Source organism: Pan troglodytes, chromosome 6, assembly GCF_028858775.2.
Source record: "Pan troglodytes isolate AG18354 chromosome 6, NHGRI_mPanTro3-v2.0_pri, whole genome shotgun sequence".
In the NCBI taxonomy this organism is placed as follows: domain Eukaryota; kingdom Metazoa; phylum Chordata; class Mammalia; order Primates; family Hominidae; genus Pan; species Pan troglodytes.
Genome location: NC_072404.2, coordinates 145867854 through 145892703, shown reverse-complemented (window position 1 = coordinate 145892703; position 24850 = coordinate 145867854). Strand labels below are relative to the sequence as shown.

At 44.9% G+C, this 24850-nt stretch overlaps 1 protein-coding gene across 3 annotated transcripts in view; it reads left to right on the top strand.

The window, feature by feature from the left end:
- COPG2 (COPI coat complex subunit gamma 2) overlaps positions 1 to 24850 on the top strand; it is a 164698-nt gene that overhangs the window by 139230 nt on the left and 618 nt on the right. For all 3 annotated transcript variants that reach the window (XM_519383.9, XM_024358044.3, XM_054687707.2), the window contains exons 21-23: positions 23072 to 23169; positions 23905 to 24043; positions 24358 to 24456. In XM_519383.9, coding sequence (XP_519383.3) covers positions 23072 to 23169; positions 23905 to 24043; positions 24358 to 24456 — 336 coding nt within the window. The remainder of the gene's footprint in view (positions 1 to 23071; positions 23170 to 23904; positions 24044 to 24357; positions 24457 to 24850) is intronic.

The following is a 24850-nucleotide window of genomic DNA, read 5'->3' as shown; positions in this document are numbered from 1 at the left end:
CTTGACTCCCTGCGACCACCTTGGTTCCCTGCACTTCAGTCTCTCAAGTTTCAGGCCTGGAGCATTCTAGTGCTTTCCTTTAACTTCTTAATCAAAGATCTCAGCATTTCCTCCTCTGCCCCTCTCAAATAGGCCTGGCACTCTCCACGTGGAACTACCGCATTCCCTTCCTTATTTTCTCTCTGAAATACAACATAGGTGGAATCCCACTCTCTGTGAGAGTTGTTCTTTCAGTGCCTCCCACCCCACCCTTTGTGCCCCTCCCTGCCACCTGATAGGACTCTCAGGTACTCTGTCCTTACCTTTGGCCTCCACCTGTTCTTCTGGGTGTTGACTATTGTCCCTTTTCCTTAATCACCACTTTTGTGGTAAGGTGCCCCCCTCTAAGAGACTTCCCTTTTGATCCACATAATCCTTTTTGTTTGTAAGAATCCAGCCCCTTACCTTGACCTTGCACCCTACGTGAGGCTACTTTCTTTTTTCCCTGGATTCAGGGTCTTCCCTAGCCTGAATTCATCACCCTCAACCCTGAACATATATAATCTATCAGTTAAATACAGTGGTGTTCTCAATGCTGGGGGCTTGGCTCAACATACCCCACTCCCCACCCCCCACCCACCCTGATTCCCTCTCCCCATGCCCTGCCCCACTCCCACCATTCCCAACCCTGCCCTCCCATGCAACCCCCACCCAAACCCCATCCCCAACCCAGACCCAAACCCCACCCCGAACCCCATCCCCACCACCCACCCTTCCCCACCGGATCCGTAGTAAAGAGCCTGGCCCAAGATTCACACCTTTGCAACAAAGTTCAAGGCTTTAAAAACAGCCATTCCTTCCTGTCTATTGCTGTCCACCCCTTTTACACTTTCTGTTCCCTATGCCGAACCTTGCAGGCTGCTCTGAGCACTCCAGGTTCCTTTGTTCCTACTCTGGGACCTGCCCCTTCACCTCACTCCACCTGTGGCTGTCCTGCCCAGCTCCCTTCCACCACGCTTTCTGCCCTCCATCCTTCCCTGGGGGCCCCTCCAGCCTGTCTTCTGTAAGTGACTCCCCTGTTGCACTGCCTCATCGTCCCACTTCCACATTCTTTCTTGAAGCCTTTCCCCTTGCATCCACATTTCTTCTCTTTGCTTTCTTGGCCAAGGGAAGGTACCTGCCTGTCTGTGGCCCATATTTCTCTCAACCACCCAGGGCCTGTCGCTTCATTTGACTCAGTCATCTCTTCTCCATAGGGATGTGCTCACTACTTTGACCTGCTCTCACTGCTCAAACTTTTCCATCCTCTCTCTATCCCACCTTCTCTTCAAGAACTGTTTTCTGTTGCTCCTCCAGATCTTCCACTGATTCAGGCTAGCGCCTTCCCTTAGGCTGCCTTTTCCTTCCCTTCTTCCACTCCAGCCTTTTCTCCTCTTCTTTCTTTCTGTTCCATCAAGAAGGCTCCCACAAAACTCCACAGCCAGTCCCGCCACTTCCTTCTCTTCCTCATTTCCTCACCTCCTTTATTTCCATTTACCTCAGATGCAGCCCCAGTGAGCCGATGCACCCCTGCCATCGTGCCTGCCCATCTGCTCCCCATCAAGCCCATCTGGATCCATTTCCTCTTAGCCACACTACCCTCACTACACCCATGTTTACAGTTTAAGACTTCTTCTTACACAGGTCTTGCCCTCCATCCTGTTCTACCTTTCCTCCTCTCTTGCTCTCTAACTTGAGTCTTCCAAACATGAAGCCCTCATCCCAGCACCCAACACCCTGACCCTCTCCAAACCCTGGGCATACTCTCTCCCACTGGGCCCATTTGCTACTGAACTAAACATCTCCCACTTAACTTTTGAAGGCCCTCCTCCTCAGCTTCACTATGAACCTCTGCGTATATTTTGCATTACAAGCTATACCTCCATCCTTTCAGCCACCCTTAAACAGCAGAAACGTGGATTCAGTGATTGTTGCAAATTGTCTCCTTCGCATCGTGTCCTAACAGCTCCTCTGGCCTTTGCAAACACACTTCTACCTACAATCTGGGATCAGTCTGCTTGAGTCCACTGTGAAGTCCCTAAAGTTACCTGTCTGTGGTTTTTATGCAGGTGCCATGTTAGTGTGCAGTGCTGACCAGCTTCCTTTGTTTAACCAATCACTTTGGCCCTTAACCCACTTTCTCCTAAAGGCTGCTGGAGCTATTGCTTCATTCTGCCTCTGTGGTCTGGTCTTAATACCAGGCATACCACCAACGTATCCTGAGATCTGCGGACACCTCAGTTTGGGACTCTGAATTCTGCCTCACCTCTATTCACTTGGCCTCTTTACCAATGTTGAGACCCTCAAATTCATGAGATTCTCCCCCTGTCATGCACCTTCTGTCCTTTTTTATGTCCATCAACTTCCTGGACCCATCTTGAGTCTGACATCATGGCTTGAGGACTTTAGAGCAGTTTCTGTTTTTCTAGTTAAGATGTACTGCACATCCCCCTACTGTTATTTTCCAGAGACCCTCAGCTTCATCTTCAGCATCCACTCCCTCCTCTGACACTTTCTAAGTCAATGATTGCACTCTGCAGTCATTTCCTTGATGTCAGCTCCCTTCCTGCCCTGCCCTTGCTGCTGCCAACATTGCCATCCTTTTTATCCACAATATGCAGCATTGGATCCATCTGCTATCTTAAGTCACCCTTAACCGTCCTACATTTTTGGTTCTACCATGCTGGAGACAGTTGTTTCCTGTCTGAAAGTCAATCCACCTGACATTTCATCAGTTCCCATGCCCTTCATTGACACTGTGGTGCCCAGCTTTTCCAAGGTGCCAGCATCTTCTACATCCTCCTTGTCTATTGCCATCCTCCCTCCTGTCCTTCATTCCTTGCTTATCTTACCCACACTATGCTTTGTCATCCATGAACTGCGTCACACACTTTGCCCCATCTGGGGTAAAGTCCCTGGATTCTCTGCATCCGCTCCCTCCCTCTTGGCGCCCGGCATGCCTCCTTTACTGCAGCGCATCCCTCCTGCTCTCAACAAGCTCTCCTCTCTCAGCTGCTGGGCTCCATTGCCTGCTCTGACTCATTCTTCTTGCCCATTAGGGAACACCTCTCCTCTGTCCTCCTCTCCCATGTGTTGCACACTCATCCCCTGATGTCCCAGCAGTCAGCCCCTGGGGCCCAGGTTGGTCGTCTCTCCTGCTTTCCTCCTCTACTGCATAGCACGGTACTGTCCCACCTGCACCCTCCTGCATTCTCTCAGCACAATCTGTGATTCTCCCACTGGCCTAATTCGTGATCTCAGGTACTCCTCCCTTCTTGACCTGGCCCCGCACCCGCTGCTCTGCCAGATGCAGTCATCTCTGCATCACATGTACTGCACTGAATCCACCTGCTCTGCCCAGCTATCAGTGTCCACATCCCAGTGGTCCAGGCTATGGGTACCTTCCAGCACCCCACAACCCTGACTCCCCAAAACCTTCTCAATTCCCTTTGCATCCTTTCTTTCACATTCTTGTGAAAACACTCTGGGGAACATGCGCCTGTGAATTTCGTACCTTCTTCCTGTCACCACAGCAGTTTTGTCATCAGCGCTCACTCCTGTCCCCACTCCACCTGCCCACCCTCGTCCCCCACATCCCACGGGTACAAACGCACCCAGTCTCAACCTGACTCTCCCACCCTGCCTGAAACCCGGCTCCTCCGCTCCTCCTGGGTGCTGCTGTCAGTCCCACCCTCCTCCTGCCTCCTCCCTCCTTAGCGCCCATGTCTTCAAGACGCTCTCCTTCCATGCTGTCGCCATTCCCCTTTGCACCTTTCCTCCCCGTAACAACAGATCCCCTGCTCTCTGCTCTCACCCGCACAGCCCACTTCCTCTGAGTCACTGGGCCCTTCTCTGGGCCTCACTCCTCCACCTGAGTCCTCGAGTCTGGGACCGAGGCGTTGGAAACCCCAGCTGCACCACCGTGGTCCCGTTTGCCTTTTCAGCTACATCCATTTGTTCGCTGTCATCCTTGTCCTGGTCTGTCAGGAACTGTGTTCTAACACCTGACAGTCTTGACCCTGATGCCTCCATCAGCCCCGCTGCACGTGCGTCTTCCCCTCTCACTCCACATGTCTGCCCGGCTCTCCATCCTCCCGTGTCCACCAGTGATTCTCACCCGAGGATGCAGGACCCCAAGGCGGCCTATCAGAAACATCTTTTGGGCTCGGTTTCTTCTTTTGCTATTGTCTATGTTCCTTTTAGAGATTGCTTTTTTTCCCCCTTTTTCTGAGCTGAACACTGCTCACCCTTCAGATGATTGGATAGGCCTGCCTGGGGGTCCATGCCCCCAGCCCTCCCTCGGGTGAAACCCACCCCCCACCCCAGATAAGAATCACTGCTGTGGACAGCCACCTTGACTCCCTGGCCTTTACTCTGCCATTTCCAGCATTTATTACTTTGCAGTTCCAGCTACACTTCCTACTCAAAGACCTTAGCATTTCCCTCCCTTACCCCCATGTATGCCAGGCACTCTCTGCTTGAAATCACCTTGTTCTCCTCCCTGTCTACTCACTGAAACACACATGTCTCAAAATCCACTCTGTATGAGAGATTTGTTCTTTAAAATCCCTACAGACACACTTGTGGCCCCACCTACCCATATGACTGTCAGGTGTTATGGACACCCATCAGGTCCTTCCAGGGGCTTCCTGTTTGCCTCAATCTCTTTACTTTAAACTTCCACCCTACCTGAAGCTACTCTACTGGATTCAGAGGTCTTCTCTAGCCAGTATCCATCACCCCCAGTAGTCAACATGTAATAGTCCACCAGCTCAATTAAGTAAGATGGTTTTTCAAATGCCTAGAGTTTGGTTTGCCTCCCCCCACCCCCATTCCCACCCCCACCCACATCCCCACCCCTTTCCCATTTGCAATCCCACTGCTCCCAACCCCCACCCAAACCCCACCCAAACCCCTTCCCAAACCCAATCCCAAATCCCACCCCGAACCCCATCCCCACCACCCACCCTTCCCCGCCGGATCCGTAGTAAAGAGCCTGGCCCAAGATTCACACCTTTGCAACAAAGTTCAAGGCTTTAAGAGCAGTCATTCCTTCCTGCCCATTGCTGTCCACCCCTCTTATGCTTTCCCTTCCCCATGCCGAACCTTGCAGGCTGCTCTGAGCACTCCAAATTCCTTTGTTCCTACTCTGGGACCTGCCCCTTCACCTCGCTCCACCTATGGCTGTCCTGCCTGTGGCTGTCCTGCCCAGCTCCCTTCCACCACGCTTTCTGCCCTCCATCCTTCCCTGGGGGCCCCTCCAGCCTGTCTTCTGTAGGTGACTCCCCCGTTGGGCTGCCTTATCGTCCCACTTCCACATTGTTTCTTGAAGCCTTTCCCCTTGTGTCCACATTTCTTCTCCTTGCTTCCTTGGCCAAGGGAAGGTACCTGCCTGTCTGTGGCCCATATTTCTCTCAACCACCCAGGGCCTATTGCTTCATTGGGCTCAGTCATCTCTTCTCCATAGGGATGTGCTCACTACTTTGACCTGCCCTCCTCACTGCTCAAACTTTTCCATCCTCTCTCTATCCCACCTTCTCTTCAAGAACTGTTTTCTGTTGCTCCTCCAGATCTTCCACTGATTCAGGCCAGCGCCTTCCCTTAGGCTGCCTTTTCCTTCCCCTCTTACACTCCAGCCTTTTCTCCTTTTTCTTTCTGGCCCATCAAGAAGGCTCCCACAAAACTCCACAGCCAGTCCCGCCACTTCCTTCTCTTCCTCCTTTCCTCACCTCCTTTTTTCCATTTACGTCAGGTGCGGCCCCAGTGAGCTGATGCATCCCTGCCCATCACATCTACCCTTTCGTTACCCATTCAGGCTGTCCAGGTCACTCATTTCTTCTTTCCCTCTTGGTTGCACTACCTTCACAACACCCGTGTGTAGAATTTCAGACCTTCTTACATAGGTCCCACTCTCTGTCCTCCTCTGCTTTTCCTCCTGTTTTCCTCTAGATGAAGTTTTCCATAAATGAAGTCCACACTCCAGCACCAAACACCCCAGCTCTCTCCAGTCCTTGGCCATACTCTGTCCCATGTACCCAGCTGATACTGATCTAAACTCCCATTACAACTACAAGACCCACTGTGTTTGAGACTCTCCCTTGCCTACTTTATTTCATTTCTATGTACATACTTTCAGCTGTAAGCTATACCTCTATCCTTTTAGCCTTCCGTGACAGCAGAAGCTCAGATTCAGTGATCATTCTGAATTGCTTCCTCTGCATTGGTTCCTAACTACTCCTCCACTATTTGCAAGCATCTTTCTACCCACACAGTAGACTCAAACCACGAGTCCATTGCCAAGTCCCTGAGGTTACCATGCCCAGTGCCATCTTACCATGCAGTGATGCTATTTCCTTCATTTAACCTGAGTCATTTGTCCCCATCCCCCACATTCTCCTGTGGACCTAGTTCTGCCTATTCCTGGGCTCTTGCATCTGCTCTGATCCTACAGTCTGGCCTTGATGACGGTCATGAAACCAACTTTTCACATGAGATCTGTCAGTACCCCAGTTTGAGAACTCTGCATTCCCCTTCACCTTTCCACCTTGGCCCCTTGACCAGCATTCATCACCCCCACAGATTTGTGAGGTTGTCTCCTGTTAAATGCTTTCAGTCCCTTTCTTTTCCTGTTCACTTACCTGACCCAACATGCATCCCATACGCCACCTCAAATGGCTGCCCCACTCCCACGTCTCTCTTTTTCTCCTCAGGATTCACATTAAAACCTTGCATCACTCATCCACGCATTTTCTCCCACTGTTCTCTTCCAGACACCCTCCACTTCGTCTTCAGCATCCAATCCTTCCTTCCCTACCCTCACTGCTGCCACCATTGCCACAGCCTCTTTATCCCCAGCATGCTGTACTGAGTCCATCTGCTGTTTGAAACCATCCTACCTTGTCTGTTCCACCATGTCGGACACAGTCCTTTCCTCTGTCGAACTCAATCCACCTGACCTTTCATCATCTCACCACACCCTTCATTGACACGTGGTCCCCTGTGTTTCCAAGGTAGCAGCACTTCTATGCCCTGCTTCTCCCTTGGCCTCCTCCCACCTCTCTTTCATTCCTTGCTTATCTTACCCACACTATGCTTTGTCATCCATGAACTGCGTTACACACTTTGCCCCATCTGGGGTAAAGTCCCTGGATTCTCTGCATCCGCTCCCTCCCTCTTGGCGCCCGGCATGCCTCCTTTGCTGCAGCGCATCCCTCCTGCTCTCAACAAGCTCTCCTCTCTTAGCTGCTGGGCTCCATTGCCTGCTCCGACTCATTCTTCTTGCCCATTAGGGAACACCTCTCCTCTGTCCTCCTCTCCCATGTGTTGCAAACTCATCCCCTGATGTCCCAGCAGTCAGCCCCTGGGGCGCAGTTTGGTCGTTTCTCCTGCTTTCCTCCTCAACTGCATAGCACGGTACTGTCCCACCTGCACCCTCCTGCATTTTTTCAGCACAATCTGTGATTCTCCCACTGGCCTAATTCGTGATCTCAGGTACTCCTCCCTTCTTGACCTGGCCCGGCACCCGCTGCTCTGCCAGATGCAGTCATCTCTGCATCACACGTACTGCACTGAATCCACCTGCTCTGCCCAGCTATCAGTGTCCACATCCCAGTGGTCCAGGCTATGGGTACCTTCCAGCACCCCACAACCCTGACTCCCCAAACCTTCTCAATTCCCTTTGCATCCTTTCTTTCACATTCTTGAGAAAACACTCTGGGGAACATGCGCCTGTGAATTTCGTACCTTCTTCCTGTCACCACAGCAGTTTTGTCATCAGCGCTCACTGCTGTCCCGCCTCCACCTACCCACCCTCATCCCCCTGCCCCGCCAGCACAAACGCACCCAGTCTCAACCTGACTCTCCTGCCCTGCCTGAGACCTGGCTCCTCCGCTCCTCCTGGGTGCTCCTGTCAGTCCCACCCTCCTCCTGCCTCCTCCCTCAGCGCCCATGTCTTCAAGATGCTTTCTTTTCCATGCCATCTCCATTCCCCTTTGCGCCTTCCCTCCCCATAACGACAGATCCCCTGCTCTCTGCTCTCACCCACACAGCCCACTTCCTCTGAGTCACTGGGCCCTTCTCTGGGCCTCACTCCTCCACCTGAGTCCTCGAGTCTGGGACCGAGGCGTTGGAAACCCCAGCTCCACCACCGTGGTCCCGGTGCCTTTTCAGCTACATCCATTTGTTCGCTGTCATCCTTGTCCTGGTCTGTCGGGAACTGTGTTCCCACACCTGACAGTCTTGACCCTGATGGCCTCCATCAGCCCCGCCACACATGCATCTTCCCCTCTCACTCCACATGTCTGTCCGGCTCTCCATCCTCCCACATCCACCAGTGATTCTCACCCGAGGATGCAGGACCCCAAGGCGGCCTATCAGAAACATCTTTTGGGCTCGGTTTCTTCTTTTGCTATTGTCTATATTCCTTTTAGAGGTTGCTTTTTTTTTCCTTTACTTTTTCTGAGCTGAACACTGCTCACCCTTCAGATGATTGGATAGGCCTGCCTGGGGGTCCATGCCCCCAGCCCTCCCTCGGGTGAAACCCACCCCCCACCTCAGATAAGAATCACTGATGTGGACAGCCACCTTGACTCCCTATGGCCACCTGGACTCCCTGCACTTCCGTCTCCCGTTTGAGGCCTGGAGCCTTCTTTTTTTTTTTTTTTTTTTTTTTTGAGACAAGAGTTTCACTCTGTCGCCCAAGGCTGGAGTGCAGTGGTGCGATCTCGGCTCACTGCACCCTCACCTCTGGACTTCAAGCAATTCTCCTGCCTCAGCCTCCCAAGTAGCTGGGATTACAGGCATCCACCACCACGCCCAGCTGATTTTTTTCTTTTTAAGTAGAGACAGGGTTTCGCCATGTTGGCCAGGCTGGTCTCGAACTCCTGACCTCGAGCGATCCACCCACCTCAGCCTCCCAAGCCTGGAGCCTTCTTGTGCTTGCATTTACTGTTGAAGATCATTGTTTTGAAGGGCCAGAATGCCCCTTTATACCTGTTTTTGTTTGTTCGTTTTTTTACTACTTCTTTCATGTGCTTTTTATACTTCTTACTTAGCATTTTTCGTGTTTTTCGCATTCTAACTAACCTGGTAGTCTTCCCATGGAAGCACTTTCTTTTGCACATTTCCTTTTCTTCTGCACATTTCCTTTTCTTCCTCTGGCATCCTTCCACCCCATTCTTCCCACGCCCCGTTTCTCTATTCCACACTCACCCTCCGACTCTTGAAAAGGATTTCTCTTAAAGATCTACATTGAAACTTTGACCCTTCAGTACATGAAAGCAACCTATACTCTAAACCCCCTTCATATCGGCCTGATAGCTTCCACACCCGTACAATATTTTCTGTTCTTATTTTAATATTTCCTATCCTTGAAGTTTACATACTGTGACACAGGTGGCAAGATTCCACCTTTAGGACTGCCTCCAGTTACTCCCCACTCCTCTTATCCCCATCATGCATTCTTTTTACTGTACTATAGTATTTTCATTATCTTCATTCATACTGTTAATCCATGCATCTTTCTTATCTTTTCATTGTTATTCAGGATGTTTTCATCTCATTTTTGGATTTTCTTAAAGAGTCTCTTAGTCCTACCTGGAAGCTCATTTGGCAATCCATTCTGCACCTCTTTTCTCTTCTTTGACACTTTGAAGCCCCTGTGCCACTATAATCTGTTTACCACTGTCTTTCTGGTGCAGTGAGCAGCCCTTTCTAGATGTGGATGTGCACCCTTCAATTCCATTTCCTGGTTCCCTTTCCCCTGTCTCAGCTCAGTTCCTCTTTACTCATTTCTGAACTTCTTTCCTCCTTTTTGGAATCACATTTAAATATACTACTCAATCTACGGTGCCTCTCCACCTTTTTTGTTTTTTGCCTTTTTCTAATATTCTACTCTGATGCATATAGTTGTTTTCTGACTTGCTTCTTTTCTACCTCACCCTTTTTCCCTTCCGTATCTTTGGTCCATCTTTAATCATATAACTCTTTTCTTAATTTATGCTCTTGTTCTTCTGACCTCATTGTTTCTGGGTTTCCTTATTGTGAAGCTGATTTGCCCTGTGTTTACTTAAGTTACTCTGAAATGTTGCCAAATCCATGCAGTGCTCTTTTTATTTAGTGTCCATCACTTGTTTTCTTCCTTATTCCATATGATACGATTATAGTGGCAAATCTTATTTTTTCGTATGTCATCCTCACATGACTTTTCCCATCCTAAGGTAAATTTTAAATGCCTTTTCCCTTTATTCTGTTGTTTTTCTTTTTCTGCCTTGGAAGAGCACATTGTTAACCACCCATACACTGTGTGTCACTCCTGTGTATTCACTAAGATCTTGCTGTCAGGCACCTCCTTCTGTTCGCCATTCACTGCTCAGTCCCTTTCGGTATTTCTTCTTTCCAGCATACTGTGCTGAACTGCTTTAGTTCTCTGTTTGTTCCTTGGTAGGATCCCTGCCACTTGCCTTGTTTTATGTCCACTTCACTGAATGTGTCGCTAATCTTTCTGTCAATTGCACTTTTTAATGCAAATGTACTTTCCTGGACACTGTCTCTCTTATGTCCAATTTTTAGTTATCATTTTATCTTGTCCCTTTCTTTCTCCCTTTAAGAACTGCCTACACAGTTTTCTTCCTGAGTCGACTTTTCAAGTACAAGCAATTTTCATTATCCTGTGTGCTTGAATAATAATTTTTGGTAGCAAACACTTACATTGCATTATCTTAAATTTGAAAAAGCTCTTATCCATCTCCCTTTAAAAAAACTCAACCTATTTTCTCAATCATCACTAAAACACTATGATAAAAGAAAACTTTTAAGTATTTTTCATAATATACACCATTTTAAAGGATAATTACCTAATTATTTAACATATCATCAGTTCATTAGCAGACATGTTTGTGTGTAGTACAAAATGGTCTCCTATAATAAAGACTATAATTGCATTTGCCTTTTATACTGCAAGGAACAATGGAATGTTTTCAATATAAATAACAAATGCATATACATTTTTAAATAAAATATAAAAACAAGAAGTTTTTTGGAAATATTTACTTACCAACTGATGAGTTGCTTGAATTGTCCCACTCATATTATGGAGAAGATGACAGGAATAATGCATAACACATTTAACATCCTTCAGCATAGGGAATGAGCCTATCAGCACAAGAACCACGGCAAAAATATGCCATCTCAGGTAGGCTTGGGTGCAAGCTAAAAGTTTTTGTTAGCACAAGAATGCTAACTCACTGCACCAGATTTTCTAAGTACATGGTGAGATGTATATATAATGTAAATCTTTTCATATTAACAAGTATTTAGGCTGTATGAGCAGATAGCTGGTGATATCTGAATTCCTTATTCTGGTCTCAATAATATTTGCTGTTTCATACCTTGCATATTCCAAACCCAGACTAATTCATACATTTTTTTTCTCCAACCAAGCATCTTCTCCTCTCCCTTTTCCTTTTTCTTTTTTATATACACAAGTCTTCTCAGTTGCTTAACTTTCAGCCAATCCTAACATTATTTCTTAACTTCTTGGCCAATTTAACATCATACTTACTGCTATGTCCTTTTGTAACTCCCTTTGAATATCTGCCCTGCCATATCGTAAATATTCTACAAATCATTTACCCACTGACTCTATAATAAGTGAATGCTGGATTATTCTCTGGATGTTAACCTTATCATGATTCCCAACCAGTCCTCAACAAATAGCATTCATTTGTTCTACAAAGAATCCCGATCTATACCTGTCAATCCTCATGTTTTTAAGGTTTCCACCAATGGCTTCTTATCAGGGTTTATCTTAATTCATCTCCTTCTAACCTTCCCTAGCAAGCAGTCACTTAAGAAATAAATTTCCCACTAAGACTTCAAGTGCCAGCCTATCCAACTTCTATTCTTTTTCAGACTCCTGATCTTTTCTCATTCTGTATACGGTTCTTCTGCAATCTGACAGTTCTGTTTCTTTAATTTATACTTGATCTGTCTTATTGTTTTTCCACCTACTCAAAACTGCTTTCTAATTCATACAACGTCCCATTTATTGACTTGCTATCCTCTGTTTCTTTTTTCTATCATGAGCTTTGGCTTAAGTATAGAGCAACAGCCATTTTTCCTGTCAATATCTGTGACTATTCAAATAATGTCTTTCCATTTACAGACAACCTGAACATTTCCCTTCTACTCCTTTTCTCCTTTTTCTCTTTCTCCTTTGGCTGCAAACTCCTTACATTTTCTCCAGCATTCTTTCTTCATTCAGCTGTATCATTTAGTGGATATAAACATCTCTTTTGGATGATATGTACACTCTTGATATTCAGCACTATTCAACCATCTTCCGTCTTCCTCACTTTGTACTTAATCTCTTTCCACCCTCCATTCAGTCTGGACATCCTGGGATCCCTGCTCTGACCCATTTTAAGTCCGTCGCATTATTCTTTCTCTAACCTCCCATTCTGTTGACTCCACCAATTGCTTCAAATCTTTTTCCAACAAAGCTTTCTGGGCAGCAACAAATACTCCAGTTCTTATTTGCTATGTTCTCACTCTCCCCTTTTCTCCCATGGTTGGTATCTAGCTTAACATACAACTCCACTGAACTTGTAATTCTGATTCTTAGTGCTCCTCATCCCGGCCCTCCTTATACCCTTCCCTGTTTAACATTTTGCAAAATTGCATTGCATGCTCAGCACCCCAACCTAAATCTAACATGTCTTCTCCTTCCTTAATTGTAGCTTCAATTTTTCTCGACTTTTTCCTTCTCTACTCTTTTTTTTTTTTTTTTTGGAGACAGAGTCTCACTCTGTTGCCCAGGCTGGAGTGCAGTGGTTCCATCTCGGCTCACTGCAGCCTCCATCTCGGCTCACTGCAGCCTCCACCTCCGGGGTTCAAGCAATTCTTCTGCCTCAGCCCCCCGAGTAGCTGGGCTTACAGGCATGTGCCACCACACCCAGCTAATTTTTTTGTATTTTTAGTAGAGACGGGGTTTCTCCATGTTGGCCAGGCTGGTCTCGAACTCCTGACCTCAGGTGATCTGCCCCCCTTGGCCTCCCAGAGTGTTGGGATTACAGGCATGAGCAACTGTACCCAGCCTACTCACTCTTTTTTATACATATCTTAATAGTTGCTCTTACAGCCAGTTCTAACATAATATTTCTTTTCTGAGCAAATCTTAGTACCATACTTCAGCAAGTTCTTCCTAATTTCCTTTATTTGCACTGTCATATATATTAACATCAGTATTATCAGCTTCCATCAATAATCACAGTGATGGATACATCATTCTTCTCAAGGTATACTCTTGAGGTATACTCCCTCAATGCCACCCACCTGCTCCATACCAAATACAGATCATCTTCTCACCAAATAAACCACTCACCCATGCTCTCCAGTCGCTCTCTCAAACCAGTCTTTCAGGTGCTATCAGTGGCTTTGAATCAAGATTCACCCTGATCTTCCCCCTCTACCCTTTCTTATCAACAAAGCTCTTTAATTAAAACTTTTCATTCCCCCAAAATGAATACACCCACTTCTTCCTATCTTGATGTTACATTTGCTTCAGATCTTTTTTAAAGAAACCAAATATTGCACATATAGTTGAGACTTCCTCGGTATCACTCCCCAAAATCATTTACCTCTATCCCTTCCAAGAGAAAATCACTACATGAATCTGATACTTATCCTCATACATATTTTCATAATTTTACTACATATCCATAATTAATACTTAGTGCTGTATTTGCAATGCTGTATAAATGTATGTATATGTGTTCTCAATAGAAAAAACTTCCCATCAAGACTTGAAGAGCTAGTCTGTTTTCTGGCTCCTGCTCGTATTCAGGCCTTTGCTGCTCTTCACCATCTACACCACTCATTGCAATCTTCAACAACACACATTCAACCCATTAGACTCCTTCTGAGATTTGACAGATTTCTCCATTCCAGTTCTTTTTAGTCCACAGCTTATTTGTCTTTTTGCAACTTGACCACTCAGAACCCTGCTCTAATTAACACAGTGCTCCCATTACTTAGATGAAAAATCCTTTCTTCTTATTCTGTTATGCTCTATCATATCTTACCTATCCATTTTGGCTACTAGCATTAAATTATCATAGCAATGGATATAGCATTATACTCTTGAGGTTTACTTCCCTCATGATTCCCTACCAGTCCTCAAGAAATACAATTAATTTCCTCTACAGACAAACTACTCACCCACCCTCCCTAAATGGTCAATACCGATGTATTTAAAGGTTGCTAGCAGTACCTTTTTAGGAGAATTCATCTTAATAAAACTCCCTTAAACTTTCTTATTAACCAAGTTTTTAACCAAAAATTTCTACCTACAGCATCAAGAGCTAATCTACTAATTCCCATTTCTGCCTGGGTCCCCGAAGCTCTGTTAGATGCACCATTCATTACCATTGGGCCTTCCCACCCAATTTGACCACTTGGGCCCATTTTGAGATCTTAGCAGTTTCCCCTTTTAAAAATACATCTGATCTGCCTAGTTGCCACTCCATCTACTCTTAACTTCTGTCTGTTTTATATGATGGTCCTTTACTCAGCTAGCCAGCTCTCTCTTCCTTCTTATTCCATCATAACCTTGGTCCAAGAATGGTTCCTTTACCCCCCAGTCAATACCTGCCTTTCCTCCAGTCATCCCCTCACATCAGCAGGAACTCTTCACTTTCTTCTTCCATTCCTTTCTTCCTCATTTTGCCCCAGAGAATCATGCTGCTGTATCTTCTGTGTCCCTCCTTCTTTCAGCTGTCACCTGTGTGTCATTCTTAGGGACTCAGTGGGTTCTTCTGGATACTCCCCTCCCCATGGGCACTTGCTGCTCAGCCCACTGCCCTCTGCCCTGTGCCACATTCTCCACTGCATTTGTCTGTGCTCTCAGATCTGCCTACACTTTCATAGGATTCTTGCCACTGGCCTGCCCTTTATGCCCATCCCATTTAGCCTCTCTCACCTCTCACCATACTGACCAAACCCATTACTTCTAACATTTTTCCAACAAAGCTTCCTGGACAGCAAAACCTTATGCCCTGGCTCTTACTTTGCCACCTTCTTACCTTACTCTCTCCTTGTTAATACACAACTCTGACAAATTCCCAACTCTCATTTCCTAATATTCCCATTTAGCCCTCTTTAATGCCCTTCCATATCTGTTGTTTTTCTGCACTGCATGTTCTGCCCCCTACCTCATTCACACGTTCTCTCTCCCTATTTAGCATCCAACCTCCATCTTTTGTTCTCTCCTTCTGTGTGATTTTTGCATGTAAGTCTCCTCAGTTGCTTCTCTCACTTTTGGCAAGTCCTAATATGTTTTCTTAATTTCTGAGTACATCCTTAATGTCCCTCTCAGAACATTTTTCCAGATTTCCCTTTGGAGGCTTCCCCTGTATAGCCTAACCTTTCATAGTGATGGATACATATTCTTTTTGAGGTTTCCTCCCCTCATATCCCCACTCTCTCCCTCATTCAAAACCAGTTTTCTACTCTTCAGATAAGCCTTCCCTTCCCCTTAGATAGCATCTAACCTGGCTTCTTTATTTTCCATCATGACTTTCGCCCAAGTATGGTGCCAAATACCTCCAGTTAGTATCATTGACACTTTTTTTGGTCAATACTAAGTGATGCCTTCTCGTCTGGAAGCAATTTTAACTTCACTATTGTACACCTTTTTATTTTGCCTTATAAAAACTATATTCGGTATCCCTCCTTCATTCAGAGACTCGGTGTATGTCAGTTCCATAGATTCAGTACTGTCTTTTGGATAAACAGACCCCTCATAACCTCAATTCTTACCTAGCCACGTTCTCTCCTTCCTCTGTCTTCTTGAGTGGCTGTGACTGGATTAACATAAAATCACTCTACCAGAGTTGCTACTCTCCCCGTCCCAGTATTCCTCATCCTGTCATGCTTCAGTGCCCTTCCTCACTGGCCCGCTTACTGTGCTGCAAGTTCAGCCTCCAGCCTCATTCATTTATCCCTTCCCTTTTGTACCCTCCATCACCTCCATTCTTTCCGTCTCTCCTCTCCTTTCATTCAAGTCTCTTCAGTTGCTTCTTTTAATTTTCAGCTGACCCTAACACGACAGTTGCTAGCAGAGGCTCTTTATCAGAATTGTTCCTAGCCTGCCTTTGTCTAAAGCAGTGGTTCTCCAACTGCAGCTGGTTAAAACAAGCTGCAGGGCCTTACCCCATGATGTGGTTTGGATCTGTATCCCCACTCAAATCTCATGTCGAATTGTCATCCCCAGTGTTGGAAGTAGGGCCTAGTGGGAGGTGACTGGATCATGAGGCCAGTTTCTCATAAATGGTTTAGCACCATCCCCTTGGTGCTGTTCTTGTGATAGAGTTCTTACACGATCTGACTGTTTTAAGTGTGTGGTACCTCCTCCCACTCTCTATCTTTCTCCTGTGAAGTGCTGGCTCCCCACCATTCACCTGCCGCCATGATTGTAAGTTTCCTGAGGCTTCCTCAGCCATGCTTCCTGTACAGCCTGTGGAACCTTGAGCCAATTAGACTTCTTTTCTTTATAAGTTACCCAGTCCCAGGTATTTCTTTATAGCAATGTGAGAACAGATTAATGCACCCTGAGTTTCTGACTGACTAGGTCTGGGGGAGGGGAAAAGAATTCATATTTCTAACAGATTCCTAGATAGTGCCATGTAACACATTCTAAGAAGCATTGCTCTCAACTTCTCCCTCAACCAAGCCCTTTAATTAAAAATCTCCCACTAAGGCATCAAGACCAAGTCTACTGACTCATTCCTATTCAGGTCTTTCCTTCTCTCCTATATACTAGTCACTGCAATCTGGCCTTACACCCACTGAATTTGGCCAGTTGGGCCCATTCTGAGATCTGGCAGGATTCTCCGGGCATCTTTATGGCGCTGTGGTCTTTCTTATTACCACGCCACCTTTTCAGAATCATTATCTAGTTTATTTAATGCTCCCCTTAGCTTTAACCCCTCTTCATGTCTTTTGGCCCAAATATGGGACTATCTCTCCAGTCAGTCCTGCCATTCTTCAAATGACCTTTTCATCTGGAGTCAACTTTAATGTTTTCTGCTATTCCTTTTCTCCTTGTTACCTATCTTGCCCTAAAGATGTACGCTACCTTATCTTCAGCCTCCCTTCTTTTAGCTGTCATCCATATTTCATTCAGATGGACTCTGTCTCCTCCTGAATGGCACTTCCTAGCCAAATTCTCTCTAGTGTCTGTCTCTCATCTGTAGAAAATCTTCACATGACAGAGTAACTTCTAAGAGTAACTTTAATACAGCACTTACATGATATTCATTTGTTTCTCCCCTTTGGTGATTTGCCCTCCCTTAATTATATAGAGTAAAATTTCATCTACCATCTGTACCTGGAAACAAAGAAGTTTTACCCTTGAGATGGGTTTCCAACATGATCTCCAGCCACTCCTCTTCCAATATTAGTCATCCATTCTACAAACTACTCAAAGATCTATCCTGGTGTCTTTAAGTGCTGCCCTATTAGGGCTCATCTTAATCCATCTCCTTCTAATCCTTGTCATTAAACTTCTCACAAAAGCTTCCCATTACTTTTCAAGCACTTGTTCTTCTTCCATTGTATCTACTGCTTTTCAAAGTCTGCAATTAAGAGCCAACATATGACTGAATAAACCCACATTTTTTAAGGGTTTACAAGATTTCCCATTCTGGGAAACACTTTCCTCATTTTACCTGTCCATGCCACTCCACCTACGCTTACCTACTCTTTGTATAGTTCTCCCTTTACACAGTTTCCAGTCTCTCCTTATTTAATCTTACACTTATGGGGCCGTATCCCTCCCGTCAATACCTGCCAATCTTCAAATGACTCCGTCTCTTCTGCAGGCTCTTCCACTATTTTCCCCAGTTGACCCTAGTAGAACCACTGTTACTTAGTCACTTGTTTTTTCAGCTATCATCTTGTGTATCATTCTCATGAATTTAGTCTTTTCTTCCTTGTCACCTCCATACTACTCTGAAAACACTTGCACTTTCAGTTCATTCCAGACCTTCATAGGGTTCCTGCCACTGCCTATGGCAAGAATCCATTCCATTTAAACTCCTTGACCTTTCACTCTATTGGTCACACTTGTCGCTTCAAACATCATTCAAGCAAAGATTCCCAGATGGCACTTCCTCATGACACCAGTTCTTATTTATCTACTTATTCTTTGTATTCTCTTTCCTTCTTTGGTTGTAACCCAGCTTAACTCACATCTCTCTACTGCATATGCAGCTCTGCCATCTTCTGGTGTTCCTCATTCTGGCCCTCTTTAATGCCCTTCCCTACCCATACATACATATATATATATATATATATATATATATATATTTTTTTTTTTTTTTTTTTTTTTAGACAGAATTATTTCACTCTTGTCACCCAGTCTGGAGTGCAGTGTGGCCTGATCTCGGCTCACTGCATCCTCCACCTCCCGGGCTCAAGTGATTCTACTGCCTCAGCCTCCCAAGTAGCTGGGATCACAGGCACCTGCCACCACGCCCAGCTACTTTTTGCATTTTTAGTAGAGATGGGGTTTCACCATGTTGGCCAGGCTGGTCTCAAACTCCTGACCTCAAATGATCCACCTGTCTCAGACCCCCGAAGTGCTGGGATTACAGGCATGAGCCACTGTGCCCAGCCCCTACCCACACTTTATATTCCACACTCCAGCCTAAATCCTACATCTTTTCGTCTTTTAGCTTCCAGCCTCCATCTTCTCTTTCTCTTCCCCTGTGATATTTTCATTCATGTTTCCCTAGGAAATGTCTCTCACTTTTAGCCAATCCTCACATAGCAGAGTAACTTCTAGGCAACTTCAGTGGAACACTGTGCAATAGTCTACGATATCTTAACTGTCAGTCATCCTCTCACTTGCCATCTCTCTCTTTTTTCTTTTTTTGAGACAGAGACTCATTCTGTCACCCAGGTTAGAGTGCAGTGGCGTGATTTTGGCTCACTGAAACCTCCAGGATTACAGGCATGTGCCACTATGCCCAGCTAATTTTTGTATTTTTACAAAAATTTTTAGTAGAGACGGGGTTTCACCATCTTGGCCAGGCTGGTCTCAAACTCCTGACCTCAAATGATCTGCCAGCCTCAGCCTCCCAAAATGCTGGAATTACAAGTGTGAGCCACTGCACCCGGCCCTACCATCTCTACAGAAATAGATATAGACTTTTTTACTTCACTCTTCATAATCACCCATTCCCCATCTAGTAGCAATAATCCATTCTCTGGACAAACTACATGTTCACACTCTCTTAATAAATCAAGCCTAATATTTCTAAAGTTGCCATCTATAGCTTTTTTGTTGTTTTTTGTTTTTTTTTTTTTAGATGGAGTTTTGCTCTTGTTGCCCAGGCTGGAGTGCAATGGGGCTCGGCTCATGTTAAATTGTCAGAGTTGTATATTAACAAGGAGAGTTGTGTATTAACAAGGAGAGTTAACAAGGCTCACCAACTCAGCTCACCACAACCTCCGCCTCCTGGGTTCAAGTGATTCTCCTACCTCAGCCTCCCAAGTAGCTGGGATTACAAGCATGGGCCACCACGCCCGGCTAATTTTGTATTTTTTTTTTTTTTTTTTTTTTTTTTTAGAAGAGACAGTGTTTCACCATGTTGGCCAGGCTAGTCTTGAACTCCCAACCTCAGGTGATCCACCCGCCTCAGCCTCCCAAAGTGCTGGGATTACAGGTGTGAGCCACCGCACCCGGCCCATCTATAGCTTTTTATCAGCATTCATCAGTTTATAACTTTCCTATCAAGCAAGTCCTTTAATTAGCCATTCCCTCAAAAGCTTTAAGAGCTAGTCTGCTGCTGCCTCCTACTGAATTCCTTGCTCCTTAACCCTTTCTGTGTATTTCCCATGCAGCCGACCATTTAGACCTAGACAGGATACCCCATTCTAAATCTTTATTCCACACCTGCTCTGCCAGTAGGCCCTTCCTTATGTAATATTTTCTTTCCTTTGCTTCCAGTCTCTTATTTCATACTCTCTTATGACTTTTGGCCCAGCAATGCTGTCTTACCTTCCTGTTGATGTGTGTCATTCCTTAGTGACCAACTCCTTTTCATCTGAGGACAACTCTAATGTTGCTTTCCAGTACCATTCCTCCTTCCCTTTCTGAATTTGTCCTAGAGAAAAACTCCCTCCCACCATTTGTACAGCATTCCCACAGACTCAACACGATTTTCCAGGTAGGTGTGTATTGCTTATTTTGGCACTCACTGCCCAGCTTTCCTCGATGTCCTACACGCTATGCTGCACCCATTCCTTCTCAGTTCAGTCCAGACCTGCATAGACTGCTGCAGTTAGCCTGTACAGATCCATCTCTTTTGCCCTCTTTCTAATCTTTTGCCCTAGTGACATACCCTTTTCTTTAATTATTATTCTAACAAAGCTTTCTGGAAATACCTCATAAGTGTCTCTTACTTTGTCATGGTCTCCCCCAGGTGGTTGAGACCTGGCAGCTCCCTCCCACCTTTCCCACTCTGCCCTTTGCCACACTGCATTTTCTGTACCCTGGCCCAACTCACATGTCCCTCTCCTGTCTTAGCTGCCGGCATCCATCTTTTCTCTAATTCGCTGGGTTTTTTTCATACAAATCTCCTTAATGGTTGACTCTCATTTTCAGTGAATCCTCACAAGACAAGCTTAATTTCAGAGAACAGTTTTAATAGCAGATCTTCAGGGCATTCTTTCCTGATTCTCTTTGGTATTTGCCTTGCTTTGTCTGTGTAACTCTCATATTTACATTATGGCAGTGCATTCAGTATTTTCTTGCTATGGAAAGGCCCCCGCATCTTGCCTCCTTGCCCCATTTCGTCATCCTCTCCAGCAGCTTCGATAGATTACTGCCTAGACTTCCTTAGATCCCTGTAACCTCTCATTGTATCAATCAAACCATTTAAGTAAAAAAATTCCCACTAAGGTTTCAGGAACATTATCTCTACTAACACCATTCCTATTTACTTCCTTAATCTCTTTCTCTGTATCAGGTCCTTATATGTAAGTGTCTTCTGTCTTTACCTCCACATAAAACTCAGCCCCTGTGCCCAGTCTGTGATCTGCCTTCATACCTGATGTTGTCTCTTTGTCCTCCTCATTTGCTGTAGCCTCTCTGCTTAATTGGAACCACACTGGGTTGCTATATTCTATTGCTTAATGTCTCTCCTGACTCTTCATTCTAACTTGATCATGACCTTTTCCCCTACCATATTCTGTATCTCTTTCATGGTTTAAAAAAATGCCTCACCTGACCTGTTCTGGCCTTGTGTTAACTTTCACTTCTTTCCCCTTCTCTCTGAAGAAAATCCTATCCTAATTAAACCACAGTCGTTCTTTTCTCAACCCCTAATGGCATTGAAATTGATTCTGCAGGCTTGATAGGTTCATTTTTTCCTATATGGGAAAACCCACTGCCATCGTCTGTTTTCAGCATATTCTGTTGAATCCATCTGCTCTCTGAATTCAAACCCATTCTTCATAGTCCCCACCAGTGGCTTAAATTAGGCACCTTATCTAGCTTATCTCTAACCTTTCAATCTCTTGACTGCCTCAGCTCACCAGAGCCTGTTGGAAAATCATTTGAAATACAAGGTATTTTACAATTTATTCCTAAACAAATTATCTTCTCAGCACCTAGGCATTAGCATGCTTCTTACTGTTTCCAGCTGCCCGGTGGACTTTCTGGCCTCTTTCCTTTTGCCTGTTTGTACATCTTCCTCTGCTTGCCAAAGCTCTTTTGCATCTTTTGAGAGCCAGTTAAATTATTATATCGTTTCACATTTTTTACAGTTTTCCCAGGCTATTTGTTAATCCTGCACCCTCACATGGCACTCTCTTAAAACTTAAAGGATCTATGGCATTGAGTTGTAAAGTCATAGATAGATCACACACACACACAGCCCACACACTTATTTAACTCCTAGACAGCTCCTAGAGACAGAGATCATGTCTCAGTCATCTTTTTATCCAAGTGTCTGGCACATAAGCTTATACCTTTACGTGTAATGTCAACATGTATTGACAGTCACTACAGGTGTGGATGGATGAATGGATGGAATTTAAAGTCAAGACTGAGCAGATGAAAGTCTTATTACCCAATCTGTCATATATGGTCTTCACATCTGAGCCTGTTCTTTCCTCTCCTTGCCTATCCCCCAAATAACTTTTTAACTCTCCCAATATCTAATATTTTTTGTACCTATAAGCTTTTTCCAGACCATAGACAAGATCCTAAATGCCTTTTCTTCATCCCTGCTTGCTAAATCCCCTCCTTCAAACATTTCAGAAAATACTGTCTTTACTGTTTATAAAGACTTCACTTTCCAAAAATGTACCCCCACCTCCATTTCTTATTACTTAACACCACTTGTGTGAAAACATACAACTGCCCACTTGCTTTTCCATTTAAGACACTGACTTTACCAATACTAGAAACTCATTACTGACCTACTCACTTTAGGCTGAAGGTTGACAGATAAGCAAGTTCTCTCTGGTGATCTGTGGACCCGCCATCAGTCCACAATCTAAAGATAGTATTGAGATGCTGATGAGATTGGTCAATGTTAATCTGATGACCTGTATGCTTTTTACCACAGTTTTTGTTTTTTTTTTTTTTTTTTTTTTTTTTTTTGGTCAGGTCCTACAGCAGTGGTTCTCAAAATATTTATTTTTCAACATTTAGGCCCCTTTGATAGGCATGGCAAAAAGCCCCCAAAAGTACCTCTCTGCTGCTTTCTTCATACCAATAGAGAAACAGTCTGCCCATGTTATCATTCCTGTACTGCTGTAACCCACAGCGTGGAATAGACTTTACATTCATGCTTTGTGAGACTGCCTTTCTGACCCGCTTGTAGGCTGCTTTTGAGAACCACTACCCCAGACAACAGGGCATGTGTGTTTAACTGGAAAATGTGGAACACAGTGCTGAGTACAGATGGCACTTCCTAAGAAATGATGGAAACGTCTCCCTTGCACTCCCCACTGATGCAGGTTTGCCTCCCTTCTCCTCCAGTTGCAGGCTCCTTTAGCTGCACCATGAAGTTTACAGTCCGGGACTGTGACCCTAACACTGGAGTTCCAGATGAGGATGGGTATGATGATGAGTATGTGGTGAGTCTTCCCAGCATAGAGACTTTCTTTGACACCTTCACAACACTAAGTGACTTCTGCCTTGAGAGAACATTTTTCTAGGAGCATCTGACATAAACTTAAGGGATTTCTATTCTTCTGAAACAGATGACAAATTAGGAGGGCCTGGACTAACCCTCCTCTGTAACTGGACAGCATCAGGCCAGAGAGAATTGAGATTTACCACTTCACCATTAAAACAAACTCACCCTTTTTTTCTTTATAATAGGGATAATTAAGAGATGAAAATAATGACATGATTTTCATTGAGATCAGTTTTATTTAAAATGATTTGGGGAGGAGGTTGGTTTTGTTTTTTGGTTTTTTGTTTTTGCTTCAGCAGCTGTTAGTTTATAGCCAGATCATGGATTAAAAAGCCTTCACAGAATGGAGGGAAAACTTTTTAAAAAATATCAACCTCTTAGTGAATGATCAGAGGGTACCGTGTGCCCAGAACTCAGTGGTCAAGTGTGGGTGCAACATGACTACTCTGTACCTCAGGGCTACAGATGTTGATCTGAGGCTCTTGCCAGATGTTCTATTTTCTTGCTTTCCTTTGCTAAGGGCTACAACATTAGATTTATCCAGACTACAGAACTTAAACTATTTTGGTGGTAGAGTTTTCTCTAGGCTCCGGAGGACCATATTGATTAGTTCCTTTATCTTTGCCCTATAACAGAAAGGACTTTTCTTTACTGACTGCTTATTACCCACTAGCTGGAAGATCTCGAAGTGACTGTGTCTGACCATATTCAGAAAGTACTGAAGCCTAACTTTGCTGCTGCTTGGGAAGAGGTGGGAGATACCTTTGAGAAAGAGGAAACCTTTGCCCTCAGTTCTACCAAAACCCTTGAAGGTGAGACCCATTTTGCTATCAGTATATTGCCTGATAACAGTATAACACCTAACAGGCATATTTGTTACTCCAGAAGAACTCCTTTAAAAAAAAACAAAAACTTCATAAATCTCTTACTTAAAAGGCCAGCACCCTGTCTTCATCATCTAATTGATCAGCCATTTTCTAGTCCAGTAGTAGCCTCCCTCTACACATCACCAACAACCCCCTTCACCAACAACCCCTTCCACCCCAGCTCCCAGCATACACTGGTGCAGAGGGAGATCCCTGTGCTTTACTTTCCTAATACTGTCTCATACATCTTCTCAACACAGAGGCTGTCAACAATATCATCACATTTCTGGGCATGCAGCCATGTGAGAGGTCCGATAAAGTACCTGAGAACAAGAATTCCCATTCGCTCTATCTGGCAGGTAAGAAGCTTCCATCAGATTTTCCTTCCGTTTTCTTGCAAAGCTTAATAGGATATAGATGGGCATCTTATGCCTTGCTGTTGTCCCATCATCCCATTATATGAGTAACAATTTGATACCCAGTCAAAATGAATAATTTGTTTTGCATGCTATTCTTGGTTATTAAGATGTACATTTGGCCCAAAACAAATCTCTCCAACAGATACCAAGGCCACCACCAACATTCCTTTTGAGTACTCCAAATTGGTATTTTTGAATACCTTCTATGTACCTGGTTTCATGGGAATATAAAAATAAATATATATATTTGGAATTTATGCGTAGGATTCAATTTCCACAAGTCTCTGGAAAAGCTAAACTAATAGAAAGGAGATGCAGGGATAGCATGATAAAT